The sequence below is a fragment of the Ranitomeya variabilis genome, chromosome 1 (assembly GCF_051348905.1).
Source record: "Ranitomeya variabilis isolate aRanVar5 chromosome 1, aRanVar5.hap1, whole genome shotgun sequence".
NCBI lineage: Eukaryota > Metazoa > Chordata > Amphibia > Anura > Dendrobatidae > Ranitomeya > Ranitomeya variabilis.
Genome location: NC_135232.1, coordinates 978,550,176 through 978,567,486, shown reverse-complemented (window position 1 = coordinate 978,567,486; position 17,311 = coordinate 978,550,176). Strand labels below are relative to the sequence as shown.

At 39.8% G+C, this 17,311-nt stretch overlaps 1 protein-coding gene across 2 annotated transcripts in view; it reads left to right on the top strand.

The window, feature by feature from the left end:
* The window catches only part of PDGFC (platelet derived growth factor C), a 392,151-nt gene that overhangs the window by 349,778 nt on the left and 25,062 nt on the right, over positions 1–17,311 (top strand). Inside the window, exon 4 of one of the 2 annotated variants that reach the window (XM_077279398.1) lies at positions 16,671–16,878. In XM_077279398.1, the coding sequence (XP_077135513.1) occupies positions 16,671–16,878 (208 nt within the window). The remainder of the gene's footprint in view (positions 1–16,670; positions 16,879–17,311) is intronic. The other variant, XM_077279399.1, reaches the window with a different exon arrangement.

The window sequence follows — 17,311 nt, the reverse complement described above, 5'->3', positions numbered from 1 at the left end:
CCACCGGCAGCACATACAGAGCCCTGGGAGGCCCGCACAGACCCCACCCGCACACACAGACACGCACAGTGTCCACCCACACACCGCCCACACTCTTCCCCCTCCAGAACAGGATGTAGAACCACAGAAAGGGCTTATTTACATTCCAATATTTGTGTCCCATTGACTTGCATTGGTATCGGGTATCGGTATCGGCAATATCCGATATTTTTTGGATATCGGCCGATCCAATCCGATACCAATACTTTTGGATATCGGAAGGTATCGCTCAACACTACTCATATTAAAAATGAAACTGAGAAATATATAAATAAATCTTCTTATTGTATCTAAGAAGCTCAGACGTGTCCCACCTCCTTACCCTCACTGACATGTGTATGACTTTATAACAACTGGCTGCAGCAGAAACCTCTCCCCACAGCCCTATCAGCAGTAGGACATGAGGTCACCATGCTATTTTCCATGACTGAGGCTGGCTTCCGTTTGCCATTAGCAAGTGATGGAATTGATGCAGGATGCCTAGAAATCTGACTTTCAGCTTCATAAAGAAAATTTATGAGACAAAAAAACAGAGAGGACAAATAGTGGTATATGTCTTTTATTGATGACAGTGACAGAGCAGTTGTGGCATGCTTTTAATGGGGAATCTGTCAGTTGGAGCAACCTTCCTTAGCAGTATATATGCAGGTCATAGGAAGTTGGATAAAATGAGATGGGACATTACCTGTGTGAGACATGTAGATCAGGAGAGCAGACTGTCAACCATTACATGTCTCACACTGGTCATTTACAGTATAATAATCTGTGAAGGCAGATTCTCAGAAAGATTGGTGTCCGGCCCATAGATCTTAACAGCTCATTTACATATTAAGACAAATGTGGATTTCTCTGGAATAAGAAATCAGATTGCAGATATCAAGGTATCATTTTACTCACTTGTATGATCTATATCCCCATATATAAGGCCTAGGAAGGTTGATTATACTGACAGATTCCCTTTAAAGGCCTTATTATGTTAATTCCTTTTAGGACAAACCTACGGGATATCAGTTTTGTAGCCTGTGCAATTTAAATGTAATATAAGAAACTAAGAAAAAGTTTGAAAATTAAAATGACTTTGTTGGACTAATAAAAAACACAAAAGACAAAGATTAAATACTATACATTTTATTAAAGTTTTTATTGAATAAAAGTAATTCAAAGACAGATACATCCCCTAATTTTGTATGCCATTAGCCACAACGCTGTATTTGGTTTCTTCCATTGGTAAGAAAGCATGATCACCTGGAACAATGGTGATAAATTGAGCTTACTTGAATTATATGAATATGTATGAAAATAATTATTTAGACCAATAAAGTTTGGAAAGTTTGTAGCTCATACACTAAAGTTGGTACTGAAATATTCTACTAACTGGAAAATGTTTCATATTTGCTTTAGTTTTTTCACCCAACTAGTGTGTCATGGATGGGGAATGTATGTGTATGTGTGCGGCAGGTCGGCTTAGACCCTGGTCATGTGATACAGTGTTGCTTGGCATTCAACCAACGTGATTAGATTAAAAAATGTAAAAACTGCTGTATTAATAATAATCCGCTTTTAGCTACACTTCTTAATATCTTAACAACAGCTGCTATACATTATAAAATGCATACCTTATATGCGGATTTATGTTTAACTCTTGCCTCCGAGTAAGTGGATAGCCTTGTGTGTCGTAAACCGAATACCTATAATACAGATAAGAATGTCATAAATGACTATAATTAATAATACTAATTATTTGTATGCTCAGAATTGGAAAATCCATAATCTTGATTCCAAGTTGTATCAAATCTCATTCATTGCATGTCAAACTTTTATGCACATAATGTGCATTTTAAAAAGCTTAGGAAGCAGACAAGGCATGTAGACTGTGATACCTGCCAGGAACATCTGACAGTAGGCTCTACAAAGGCACAAGCATGCCCTGGAACAATTTAAGCACTCTCACTCTTTATACAAAGCACTGCCAAAAGTTGTTTTTACAGGAGCTTGAAAAAAGTTGGAAAGAAAGCATAAAGCATTAAAGATAAAACAGAAGACACACATGGGATTTAAGTGAAATACATCATGCATTGATTTTCTCTAACCACTAGGCTGCATTAACAGCGTTCTAGCAGTGTAATATATAGTGTATATGATAGCTTTACCGTTGGATGCTAAATGTCTATTGCAGAGCTATAAACTAATCATCATTGCAAAAAATATGGAAAGGTGCAATGTGTCTGGCGACGAGTTGCCGAAGTCGCTCTACATATTATGTGTGATATTACCCTATGAATTTTTTTCTCCTGTGCCTTCAGGCTGAAGTTACAGTATGTGTGCTTCCCATTAATACTCAGTTTGACCATTTATTATGTGACTGTTTATGTAAGTAATAGGTTACGTGTTCATAAATTTTCTTAAGATTGGATACACCAGACATAACTCAAATGTATTCATAAAGAAGGAAAGAAGGCACTCACCGATCTGAAATTCCCAACTTTTTATTATTTCTTCATTAAAAGTTCATGGTCGGGAGAGTGAGGGACGGAGCTGTTGTGAGCAGAAACAGAGGACGGCCGTTTTGCGCTGTGCTTGCGCTTTCACGGGTCTGACCAGGAGTACCTGTAAAGTGCAATCCCTTATAGTCAACAGGGTTTTCTCTCTCCTGTAGAGTGTAAGCTCTTATGGTCAGCAGGGTTCTCTCTCTCCTGTAGAGTGTACACTCTTATGATCAGTAGGGTTTGCTCTCTCCTGTAGAGTGCAAGCTCTTATGATCAGTGAGGTCTTCTCTCTTTCTGTAATGTGTAAGCTCTTATGATCATCAGGTTCTCTCTTTCCTGCAGAGTGTAAGTTCTTATGATCAGCTGGGTTCTCTCTCCTGTAGAGTGTAAGCTGTTATGATCATCAGGGTTCTCTCTCTCCTGTGGAGTGTAAGTTCTTATGATCAGTCAGGTCCTCTCTCTCCTATAGAGTGTAAGCTCTTGTGATCAGCAGGGTTCTCTGTCTCCTGTAGAGTGTAAGTTCTTATGATCAGCTGGGTTCTCTCTCCTGTGGAGTGTAAGTTCTTATGATCAGTCAGGTCCTCTCTCTCCTATAGAGTGTAAGCTCTTGTGATCAGCAGGGTTCTCTGTCTCCTGTAGAGTGTAAGCTCTTATGACCTTTGAGGTCCTCTCTCTCGTATAGAGTGTAAGCTCTTATGATCAGTGAGGTCTTCTCTCTTCTGTAGAGTGTAAGCTCTTCTAGTCAGCAGGGTTCTCTCTTTCTCTCTCCTCTTCTCCATGTGTGTTTTCCAAGCAATTACAAGCTTTTTCTCCCTCTTCTACTTTCCTGGCCACTGGCAGACATTTTGCATGGCATAACACAAATAACAACAGCACACCTCTTCTCCCAATAGGTCAGGGTCTAGGGTCTCTGAGGTGCGACATCATATATAAGACCTTTATGAAATATCTTACAGATATTCATAAAATACATTGGTCAGAATACTTCTTTAACACCTGCATCTTGAAATACAAAAGAAACTTTTGGTTTTCTAGATGACTGTGTTTGAAATTTTTCCGATTGCAATAAAGGTTTCATAGACAGTGTTTGTAAGTGTGACTTACGGCAGTCCATGTGAGTGGTTCATTCCAAGAGTAGTTCCATTATATTAATCAATTGCTTGTGAATAGTGTTGAGCATTCCGATACCGCAAGTATCGGGTATCGGCCGATACTTGCGGGTATCGGAATTCCGATACCGAGATCTGATACTTTTGTGGTATCGGGTATCAGTATCGAAACAACATTAATGTAAAAATGTGTAAAAGAGAGAATTAAAATAAAAAATATTGCTATACTCATCTCTCCGACGCAGCCTGCACCTTACCGAGGGAAGCGGCAGCGTTCTTTGTTTAAAATTCGCGCTTTTCTTTCCTTACGTGAAGTCCCGGCTTGTGATTGGTCGCATGCCGCCCATGTGGCGGCAACGTAACCAATCACAGCAAGCCGTGACGTAATTTCAGGTCATTCAGTATTTTAAAATTACGCTCCGGCTTTGTGATTGGTTGCGTCGCAGTCACATGGGCGACGCAACCAATCACAGCAAGCCGTGACGTAATTTCAGGTCCTTAAGGATTTTAAAATTACGTCCCGGCTTTGTGATTGGTTGCATCGCAGTCACATGGGCGCCGCAACCAATCACAAGCCGTGATGTCACGGAAGGCTGGACACGCGCGCATTTTAAAATGGGCGCGTGTCCAGCCTCCCGTGACGTCCTGGCTTGTGATTGGTTGCGGCGCGGTCAACCAATCACAAGCCGGGAGGCTGGACACGCGCGCATTTTAAAATGGGCGCGTGTTCAGCCTCCCGTGACGTCCCGGCTTGTGATTGGTTGCGGCGCGGTCAACCAATCACAAGCCGGGAGGCTGGACACGCGCGCATTTTAAAATGGGCGCGTGTCCAGCCTCCCGTGACGTCCCGGCTTGTGATTGGTTGCGGCACGGTCAACCAATCACAAGCCGGGAAGCCATTTTAAAATGCGCGCGTGTCCAGCCTCCCGGCTTGTGATTGGTTGACCGCGCCGCAACCAATCACAAGCCGGGACGTCACGGGAGGCTGGACACGCGCCCATTTTAAAATGCGCGCGTGTCCAGCCTCCCGGCTTGTGATTGGTTGACCGCGCCGCAACCAATCACAAGCCGGGACGTCACGGGAGGCTGGACACGCGGCCATTTTAAAATGCGCGCGTGTCCAGCCTCCCGTGACGTCACGGCTTGTGATTGGTTGCGGCGCCCATGTGACTGCGACGCAACCAATCACAAAGCCGGGACGTAATTTTAAAATCCTTAAGGACCTGAAATTACGTCACGGCTTGCTGTGATTGGTTGCGTCGCCCATGTGACTGCGACGCAACCAATCACAAAGCCGGAGCGTAATTTTAAAATACTGAATGACCTGAAATTACGTCACGGCTTGCTGTGATTGGTTGCGTCGCCGCCACATGGGCGGCATGCGACCAATCACAAGCCGGGACTTCACGTAAGGAAAGAAAAGCGCGAATTTTAAACAAAGAACGCTGCCGCTTCCCTCGGTAAGGTGCAGGCTGCGTCGGAGAGGTGAGTATAGCAATATTTTTTATTTTAATTCTTTCTTTTACACATTAATATGGATCCCAGGGTCTGAAGGAGAGTTTCCTCTCCTTCAGACCCTGAGAACCATCAGGAATACCGTCCGATACTTGAGTCCCATTGACTTGTATTGGTATCGGGTATCGGTATCGGATAGATTATCGGATTAGATCCGATACTTTGCCGGTATCGGCCGATACTTTCCGATACCGATACTTTCAAGTATCGGACGGTATCGCTCAACACTACTTGTGAAGCAATGTAAATTTTAGAGGAGTCTGTCACTTATTTTAACAAATGTGTTGCAGGCACGCTTTTGAGATGCTTACTAATATATAACTATTACATGTTCCTCTCTCTTCAAATAATTAGTACATGATTTAGAGGTGCTCCCTAATATATGACTATTACATTTTACCCTCTCTTACACTTTTTAGTATAGCCTCACAGAATGCTCTCGTACACAAAATGGCTGCTGATGAAGGAACATGTGATTAGATCTGTTTATCAGCCTCCTCCAATAGAAAAACATTATGCATGGGAGGGGAGCTCCTCTTTAAACAGCTAGTCAAGGTCTCTCCTTTTTTACAACCAATGAATGTAGAAGCTCAAATTAATATTACCCTCTTGACTTTACTAACCCTTTACTAACTTTACTAACTAGTGGTAAATTTAAGTCGATACAAGTATTTATGAAAATAGTATTATTTGTGACATAAAATTAGAAGTTTCATAATTAGAAATTCAAAGTTTCAATTTTCAAACTTGGAGTCATATCATACTCAATAGTTAATAAATACCATCTACCATAGGTCTACCATATGTCAATGCAATTTCAGGGACTGCTCCAATTTTGAAATGACTTTGAGGGGTCTACATATCAGGAAATCTGCAGACAGAACCCCATTTTTAACACTTCACTCCCAGAGGAATTTATCTAGGGGTTTAGTGACAATTTTAAACTCATGGATGATGTTTTCTATGAAAATGCTGCTTTTGCCACAAATTTCTCTTTTTCACAATGGTAACCAGAGAATATGGCTGAAAAATGTTGTTGCATAGTTTTCCTTAAATATGCAACTACCTCAAATTTGACAGGAATAGATTGTAGATGCCATTTGCAGAGCCCCCGAGGTTCCTAAACACCAGAAACCCCCAAAAGTATAGCCCATTTTAGAAACTATACCCCTCAATGAATTAGTGAAAAATACATTGCTTCCAGGAGGCATGCCTCTACAAATTGTTGAGTGGATTCTTCCCACTACAGTAATGCCAAATATGTAGACACTAAATTCAGTTTAGTCACATTTGAATTTTTGCATGACCACATTGGAATAAAAATACATTAACAAAATGCTTCAGGTAAGATCAGATCTGTGTGGCATCAACACAAGACTATACATTACATACTAGATTATATAAAAGATTTACATAGGCTTTACTAATTGTAAGTTCTCAAAAGTAATGGTCGGCTCTAACTTCTCTTGAAATATTAGCACACTGGAACAGTTTCCTTCAGTCTCCAGGTAAAGAGATTGACTGCTTGCTTGTACCATATATGGTCCTATATTTGCAGTGCCAGGACTTTGGTCTTTTTCCATGTAATAATGAGAAATAATTAGCTTTCTTCTCATTCCAGGAGCAGGTCTTCATTTCTACTTTGGCGCTCATACTATTTTCTTTGTATGTTTGCCACTTTTTATTCCTTGCCAGATGTTTACCTGCTTCTTGCAAATCTCACATCCTGATCTCTTTAAATAAATGAGTTGGTGTTCATACTTTCCAGGTCATATTTATCATATTTCATGGGCAGTTATAAAAGAAATCCTTGTTGCTAACTACTTGTGAATTATGTGATAATTTGCACTGCATGATGGAACAGTAGTCAGCAGGGAAAGCTACCAACAGGTCTTTCATCATAACAATCATCATTCACATATTATTGACTGTTGGAAACATCAAATCAAAAGACACGCTTACATTAAAAATTAATATATAAAACTGATTTTAGATGAGTCTTTTGTGTTAAATTGCGTGCAAAAAAAAGAGTATGGATGAGCTAAATAAATTAAAAAAATTATGTGGGCATTTTTCTATTTTTGATAACCAGCTCTCAGCTTTATCATGCCTGGTTATCAAGAATAGAGGGGTCCCACGCCATTTTTAAAAATTATTTCAATAAATAATTTTAAAAAAATGGTGGCATGTGGTGCCGCCATTTTTGACAAGCAGCCAAGCTAAAGCAGACAGCTGAGGACTTATATTTTGCACACTCCAATCACTACTTGGCATGGCTGTGATTGAGCCGGAAGTGCACGCACTGGGAGCACTTGTTGATTGACTGCGCTGCAGCTTTTGAACAAGCTTTGTTTGGGCTGCCAAATTGAAACAGTAGCACGGACTTCTGGGAGAAGTTCTGTGTTCAGGGTCCCTGCATGGACACTAGGTGTCTGGTATGAACCCTGAACTTTACCGTACTGGTTCGCCCATAGACATTATATAATCTGTTTTATGAGGCCTGCCTTTTTATCATTACAGAAGAAATGTTTTTCTTATTTGTTTTATGTAGCGTAATTATCAGCTGATTGAAACAATTTGTATAATGATCTCTTTGAAGATATTTGTTTAGCAGTAACTGAAAAGTTAATTAGTATATGTGTGTTCAATGGAAACACAGTTAGGTTGAAGTTTTTTCATTCATTCCTAACATATTCTGGGGTTGATTCATCAAGACTTAAGTTTTTATGTTAGTTTTTATTTCAGTCTTGTTCCAGTATCTAGTATGTGTTATAGTAAGATGTGCCAAATTCATTGAGATTCATCTTTTAGCTGCAGTGTTAGAAATGTACTCCAGTCATTGATTGAAGTACAATTTATGTATTTATTTATTTGTGAGACTTTTGTGGTGTAAATTATGATGAATTGGTCAATCCTGCCCTCCTGCTATTCTCCATACATTTTGCAGGAAGATGAAAGTAGTGATGTAAAAATGCCAAAAAATTATGAGTTGTCTCAAAAGTTTTGTGACATTTCAGTTTTATGCTAAATTTCTGATCCAAACTGTTTGATGAATCAGTTCCTTAAGCTGAAAACTAAAAAGTCCTGACTTTGTCTCTTTGACTAACGTTCACAATTTTTCTGTGTACTGCTATTGTTTCATAAGGACATAATCTAGATATTTTTTCATCCTTTGAATGTGAACAAAAATATTTCCATTCATTGACAGAATAAAAAGATCTTTAAAAACATTAGGAATTGAGATATGAAAAGAGTTTTAACATTATTCAATTAGCTGCAAATAATCTTTTATACAATTTGGAATTTAGACGTTTTAACAAAAATGAAGCATATGTCTCACTCAGATATATAAAGTACTTGATGCTGAGTGGAATATCTTGTGAAAATGCTCTCAGTGTTTTGGATGGGAATGAATGGAACTGTTCTCAGTGTGAAATATCTTGTCTGACGGTGAGGATTGTATGATTCAACAGAGCTTCTTTTCAATGTTTTCTAACAAAAGCAAAATACTACAGCGCACAACCCCAATAAAAAAGCAATGCAAAACAAAAACACAGTCTTAGACATTTGTTTGGCAAGTTGGCAAGTCATAGTACACATTAAGCTAGTGTAAGCCAAGAAGCTGAATTGTGCATGTCTTGTTTGTCATCGTAACCCAGTTGTACTACCTGGATGGCTTCCCACTGCCTCCTTATAAATGTTGTATTTTTCACAGATTATGGCCGAGAGCATTTCTGATGGACATTGAGCATCAGTATACTCATTTGTGTATCTAAAACATTCTTAAATCTCATTGGATAAATACAGACAGTACAAAATAATCTGTAAATGTGATAATGATTGTTAAAAGGTGCATTGTAATTGTGGTTATTTGGATATTACATGTCAACACAATAAGATAATGTATTGAACCATGGGTACTATAATAGTAATCAAATACTGTTTACCTGTACTAGGTCCACCATTCTGTATTCAATCTCGGAATATAATTTTATGATTGTTTGGGGCTGTTTTTATTATACTGAACTGAAACTCCCTTCATAGACGTAGAGTAAATTTATAATGTTATGTCACGACTAGGTGAAATCTAAAAGCTAACTCTGTATGTATCTTATGGAACTAAATTATTGAAGTCATTTTGTCAGGATTATAGAGCAAATGTAGACTCTAGTGTTTGGCCTATTAACTGCGTTTATCATCTATACTCAGTATAGGTGATAAATGTATGGGTAAAGAACTCATCTGGTAAAGTGTATTCTCTAAGCCAAAGGTATGGGGGAGCTGCAGGAAATGAATGCAATGGTGCAGTGAGACACGTCTTGACAGACAACATGTGGATGAGTGAAAACCAGGACAACAGGTTATACAGGACAGCAGACAAACAAGTAAAGTTGGTAGCACCAGATGAAGCTGAGCAGCCCCGTGTGCAAATACAAGAAAAGCAACTTATTGGAAAATGGTATATTCAAGCAGGAATACAGTTAATCACAGGAATCCAGAGATGTATATAAAATCCAGTATGTTCCAGCAAGGAAACAGTTAATCACAAGAATGAAAGAGGAGTAAATGTATCTTTCAGCAGGACAATGGTTAATAGCAACGATGCATGCAAGCTGGGACTTGTAGCAAGGAAATTAGTAAATGCAGGATAGCAATAGAGTATAGGCAAACTGGAGATTATCTTGAAATGATGCATTATCTTGATTTAAGAGGTTAGGTGTGAACAGCACTGATAATAGTTGAAAAAAAAACTAGCGTGCTTGCTGAGTGATTGACAACAGGTAAGAAATACTGAGCTTTAAAACAATGCTGGTTGTAGCATGGAAGTAAGGATTAGTAGAGGAGATGGTAGACACCTGGCTGGTGTTGAGCTACGTGAAATACAAGAAAACTTCTGTATCATTTGAAGTAGAGAATCACAATGCTACTTAATACGGAACCTGTCACCCCCAAAATCGAAGGTGAGCTAAGCCCACCGGCATCAGGGGCTTATCTACAGCATTCTGGAATGCTGTAGATAAGCCACCGATGTATCCTGAAAGATGAGAAAAAGAGTTTAGATTATACTCACTCAGGGGCGGTCCCGCTGCGGTTCTGGTCCGATGGGCGTCACGGTCTGGGGTCTTCACGCTGCAGCTCCGGTGCAGGCGTACTTTGTCTGCCCTGTTGAGGGCAGAGCAAAGTACTGCAGTGTGCAGGTGCCGGGCCTCTCTGACCTTTCCCTCAACAGGGCAGGCAAAGTACTCCTGCGCCGAAGTCGCAGCGTGAAGACAAGAAGAGGACGTCATCGTAAAAAGATGGGAGGCCCCGAACTGGACCGTGACGCCCATCGGACCAGAACTGCAGCAGGACCGCCCCTGGGTGAGTATAATCTAACCTCTTTTTCTCATCTTTCAGGATACATCGGGGGCTTATCTACAGCATTACAGAATGCTGTAGATAAGCCCGTGATGCCGGTGGGCTTAGCTCACCTTCGATTTTGGGGGTGGCAGGTTCCCTTTAATACTTAAGCATCTGGCCACTGCCTAATCCAGGCTTCAAAGGCCTAAAGTGATAATGTCAGAATTTTCATGGAGGATCTGAGAACACTGGCATGGACTACTGCAACGAGAGGTGACTATAGAAGGGAGCAAGGTTCATCTCTGGAACAGATGAGTAAAGGTAGGAGCCTTTGATGCTCCACCAATTTCGAAAGCAAGTGCTCAGCTATTTCCATCAGTCCCATAGACAATATTTAATTCAGACAGGAGTAATGGGACCCATGTTCATATTTTTGTGGGGGTAATACACATATCACCTATGTTGAAGATTGGTGACAATAGTTAAAGAGCAAACCCATTTGATTGTTATATTTGCTAATTTTAGTTATAGATACATATACACCCCCAAACTTGAGCACAAGCGATCTCTATATAGGCTCCCTATCCAGTGCTAGTGGATGTTTCCCTTCTGATTTATAGTGACTCCCATAGTGTTCTTCTGCTGGGAACTTTATTAAAATGCAATAATGTGCGATCAAAAAAAGTATCTGCACCAAAATGGTATCGTTAAAAACGTCAGCTCGGCACGCAAAAAATATGCCCCCACTCAAAACGAGCTCATGAAAAATGGAGACACTACAGGTCTCGGAACATAGTGCAATTTCTTTTTTCTTTAGCAAAGTTTGGAATTTTTCTTTACCACTTAGGTAAAAAATAGCCTAGACATGTTTTGTGTCAATGAACTCATAATGACTCGGAGAATCATAATAGCAGGTCAGTTTTAGCATTTAGTGAACCTAGCAAAAAAGCCAAACAAAAAACAAGTGTGGGATTGCACTTTTTTTGCAATATCACCACACAGAATTTTTTTCCCATGCACAACATGGGGTTGTTCAAAAGTACAACTCGTCCCACAAAAAATAAGCCCTCACATGACCATATTGATGGAAAAATAAAAAAGTTATGGCTCTGGGAAAGAGGGGAGCGAAACACGAAAACACAAAACCAAAAAAAGCTTTGGGGGTTAAGGGGTTAAAGCGCTGCGCAAAATGACATCGCTATATAAGCAAAGCATAATAAATAAATAATTATACTCTGAATAAAAGCAGAAGCAGGGAATGCGCAGCAATTTTCTAGTAAATCTAGTTAATCTGAGGATATAACAGCTCAAAGTTTAACAACAGAGTTAGGGAGCAAAAACCATAAAATACTGAAGAAACTGTAGAGATGAGTGAAAGCACAGAAGTGAAGTTTAGGCCGGTGTCACACTTGGGAGTGCAATGCGAGAAACTCGCATCAATACCCTGCACTGCTGCCGGCACTCGGGACTGGAGTGTGTGGCTGCATGTATTTCTATGCAGCTGTACGCTCCGGTCCCGAGTGCCGGTGGCAGTGCGGGGTATTGATGCAAGAGACTCGCACGAGTTTCTCGCATTGCACTCACAAGTGTGACCTCGGCCTTAGGGTGTAAGATGCAGGTTGTTGGTTTTCTACTGGTTACCATTCATTTAACCATGTGAATATTTGCTGAGACATTACTAAAGCTGTATTTTCTGTTAAGGAGCTGTAAAATGGTTGGAAACAGTCTTATACTAGGAGACTTTGGATTATTTAAATCCTTATTATAAGAGTCCCTCTGTATCCCATCCAATACATTAGTTGCAGGCTTAAATTTATTGCTATATGTGGACTCGAGACATAGCTGGTCTCCATCCAATTAAACTCATGAGTCAGTGTCCAAGCGTTTATGTGTTTATCATACTCCTGAAAATTATTGAAAATCTACATCATCCCTACCGAATCCAGTATATTCAGTTCCAAAAGTATGTTAGCGACCTGTTTCCATTTGTCTGGTTATGGATATTAAAATGTGCACTGAAATAGGAAAAAAGTATATCTTGTGTTAGTAATGACATTTTTTTCTTATGACTTTTAATGTCATATGCTTTTCTGGTACATCAAATAGTTAATGATATATTTCTGTTGTAGACACCAATGCGATGGGATAAACTCTAGATTTTTATATGATGATCACTAAAAGAAAATCACATTGAACTGCTTAGCATTTTTTACACATTTTCACATTGCGACAGTTATTGAGCTGGTTCCTGGAAATGTCATTTGTTTTATAAATGAGGATAGTTTATAGAACGGAGGGAAAGTGAATTTGATAATAATGACTTGGATCCACCAGCTTGCCCCCTCCGCTCCCACCTCCGTCCCCTCCCCGTACCATATAGTAGCTGCCATTAATCCCCTTGGTATTCAAGGCATGGCTCTATGATGAATCTGCCAATATACTTTATTCTTCTTGGACACTTCAGCTAGCATTTGCCTCACAAACTGAAGTCCTGCCAAATGTTAAAGTAATATTCAGTAGCACAAAATGTTCAATAAATAAAAAAGACAAGGTTGTTTTCTATGAGCATTATGTTGTTATATTTCTTGGGGAAATGTAGTAGATTTGAAATGCAAAATCATATTTTGGACTTTACCGTATATAAATAATTTCAGTTTTCTACCATTAATAATTTAAAGAATATTTCAATAAAATTGAGTTTCACTTAGAGTAGTATCTACATTATCTGCTTCCAAGTATAGTGTGACATTTAATAAGAGTAGTAACAGTTCTATCATCTGGAAATCATTTTGACCCAGTAAGAATGAATAATGTATATCCATTGCATTTCTAGAATTATTTTGCCGTACCTTATGTTCACACCCCACACTATGAATGCAACTGGCTGTTTCCTAATATTCATTACGTTGCACATAAGAGACTTAAATGGCTCCAAATTTTGGTGTGTTTGTAGAAAGAATGGGTACTCGTTGATGAGCTACTGAACAGAGAACTGTTTTTGCACAGAGCTCCTTACTGTCTGTGTCTGCACTTTTTAAATACTTCATAAGGAAAATCTGCTTTGAACATGCCCTTTATGTTAGGGTGTCCTAACTATAAAAGCTCACCGACACAAAAAGAGGACTTAGAAATCCTCCAAAAAATTGAAAAAGTCACAGAGAAAGAAGCAGAGATGTTTACCTGCTGAAGCCTCCAACCAAATGCACTAGCAGGGTGCAGCGGACCCGATTAAAGATGGCAAACACACAGGTGAAAAAAATACCATAGCATGCATTTTGTAGCACTGGGCGGCCCGCCTGTATGTGCGTTAGCAATAGGCCGTAAACCAGATGCTCTGCATTGCCTGTGTGAACAATGCCACATACAGAATATTATCTCTTATCTTTTTGTGCACTAATACCAAACAGCCAACACTGGATTGAAAGTGGTTGTTTCATCGGTATTTTTTGCACCTGTGTGTTTGCCATCTTTAATCGGGTCCGCTGCACCCTGCTAGTGCATTTGGTTGGAGGCTTCAGCAGGTAATCATCTCTGCTTCTTTCTCGGTGTCCTAACTATACAAGCTGATCTTAGGGTGTCCTATTGCTGGGATCTGAAGCAGTTGTACGTAATATGTGGGGGAAATAGGCATCAAGTGATCAATTCCCTTACAGCACCCCCATAGGTGAAATATGGCATTACATAATACACACTAAAATCACTGGGCTTTCAATGTTCTGCATAGACAACCCAGGACCACCAGAAAAATACATTCTCTCCAGCCTGGCAAATAGATGAACCTGAAATGTATACCAACTATGTCAGCTTTAATTCCCTAACACTGAATCTTACAGTTTAAAAAAAAACGGCTAGACAACCCTTTTAACTCCTTTGTGCATATGAATGTAACTATATGTCCTGTGGTTAGGTGATTGCATATGGAGGGGGCTCATACAGCTAATGTCGGCTATATTAAATAGTTGGCATCTGTCTCTAAGGCCAGGTTCACATTGCGTTAACAGCAGCCCGTTCAACACATGCGTTAACGGGCTGCTGTTAACGCAAGTGCCGATATGTCAGCGCGCTAGTGCAGATAGAGCTAGCAGATGCTCTATCTGTGCTAGCAGTGATGGCTAGCGATGCATCCAACATTGGACTCAATGGCGGCGTTACCGGACTGCGTTACATCGCACTATGCCGCGGTGTAACGTAGTCCATCTAACGAACGCCAGTACGTAATGTGAACCCAGCCTAACAGATATGTAGATGCCACTGTCAGTTCTATGCCACTCTCAGTCTGACAGCAGCATTTAAATGACATCACAGTCAGTGAGTGTGTGCGCCGGCTCCCATTGGCCTCCATCATCGTTTTGATAGTTTACTATGAGAGCCGGCAGGGATCTGCTGAAGGCCCACCCTTGCCATCTTGGTCCTCCTCTAAGGCTGCCGTCACACTAGCAGTATTTGGTCAGTATTTTACATCAGTATTTGTAAGCCAAAACCAGGAGTGGAATAAATAGAGGAAAAGTATAATAGAAACATATGCACCACTTACAAATGGTTACTTACTTACATGGCTTACAAATACTGATGTAAAATATTGACCAAATAGTGCTAGTGTGACGGCAGCCTAAAGCTCCACCACTCGCTGAGCTTCAGAGAAGATCAGGATTTACACCTTGTAATGTAATATTGTGGTATTGCTGTATTTAGTATAAGCAACCAGACACTCGCAGGTTCAAGTCCCCTAAGGAGACTTAAAAGGGAAGATAAGGTTTGTAAAAGTACAAAATAAAAAAAATTGAATAATCCTTCTTTTCCTTTCATTAAAAATAAAGAAAATAAATTAAACATATTTGGTATCAACAAAGGTATAAAAGCCTGGTGTATCAAAATATAAAATGAATTATTCGTTTTGTGCCATAAGGAGAAAAAAAATCAAAATGTCAGAATTACCTTTTATTGGAAACTACACCTTATAAAATACAATAAAAAAAGGATCAAAACTTTATATGTACCCCAAAGTTGTATCAGTGAAAACGTCAGTTCGTCTCACAAAAAACAAGCCCTCATTTAGCTCAATTGATGGAAAAGTAAAAGTGTTATGGGTCTCGAAAAACAGTGTTACAGACCCAATTTTTTTTCATTAAAAACTCTTGCAATTTGGTATCACAGTAAGGCTGGGTTCACATTGCGTTAGAGGCGTCCGTTAGACGGACCACGTTACACCGCGGCATAACTCGGTGAAACGCAGTCTGTCAATGCCGCCATTAAGTCCTATGTCGGATGCATCGCTAGCGCACACCCACATTGGGTGACGGACCCTGGGCTGCAGCGTTTCCGGGTCCGTCACTGCTAGCGCAGATAGAGCATCTGCTAGCTCTATCTGCGCTAGTGCGCTGACATATCGGCACTTGCGTTAACAGCAGCCCGTTAAGGCATGTGTTGAACGAGCTGCTGTTAACGCAATGTGAACCCAGCCTAATTGTACTGACCCGTAGGACCAGGTTTCCAGGTCATTTCACCACATAGTAAACAATGTATAAACAATGTCAAAAAAACAATATCGCAATTGTAGCTGTTTTTTCATCTGCTGAAGATGCTCGAAATACAGTAAATTGTTTAAATGCTTTCAAATGTATATATATATATATATCCTCTAAACCGTGAAAATAACCAAAATAACCACAGGCAAAAGAATATGTGTCCTCTATGGAAATTATAGACCCCCTGAGAACCAGCAGGGATCATGAGACGCCATTAACCCTTTTCTTGCTTAGAATCTGGAAACATGAACCATCTCAGTGTAACTTACTGGTCAGGAAACTTTACCAATCTGAGAGATCTATCATTTGTAGGCAATAAAAGAGATGTTAGAGGGTGCATTAGCGTAATATACAAAGGGGAAAATAAGTATTTGACACACTGCCGATTTTGCAAGTTTTCCCACCTACAAAGATTAAATTGCATTTTATTGCATGAAATAAGTATTTGATCACCTACTGACCAGCAAGAATTCTTTCTCTCACAGTATCACATACTTATTTTCCCCACTGTAGCTAATCTGATTACAGGCGACTGCCAGGTGATGCTTTTTAAGTTAGAATATAAATGCATTTTTTAAAGAATCACACATTAAATCTACGGTCTTCAGTAATTCCAGAGTCTCTGAATATTTCTCATTTGTGCTTTCTCTCCACAGCAGCAGGCTGCACCAGCTATCCCCTCAGTGCTGCCCCCATCAGCTCTGCCTTTAGAATTACTAAGCGATACTGTAGCTCGATTTGGGACTGTGGAAGAAGTAATGCGATACCTTGAACCGGATAGATGGCAGTTGGACTTAGAAGAACTGTACAGACCATCATGGCAACTACTTGGGAAATCCTATATCCACGGCAGAAAATCCAGAGGTATGTGTAGCATGTTGTATGGCATGTCAAAGTGTAAGACACTTGAGTAAATCCTTTATTAGTGTCCAAGTCAATTTGTTAATGTTTTATTTGTATGTGATATATTTAACGCTCGGCTCCGTAGCTGTCACTTCCACTGAAGACTTACATTATTTACTTTATTGTTGTCTATGAAACATCAGAGGTACTGTATATGGCAGTCTACTGAGCGCCTGTGATGATTTATTGCCCTCTATTCCTGTCTGTGTATAGAATTACCAAAGTTCTGTAACATTAACCTATGGCCACACCAGTTTGTCTTCTGTACATAAACTTTTGTCTTTCCTATGCAAACTTTAGAATAACTATAGTACCATACTATAATATCACTTTAAGGGAAATATCACATTTTCCATCCATTATGTCATTTTTATAATTATTGTGAGGGTTAAAT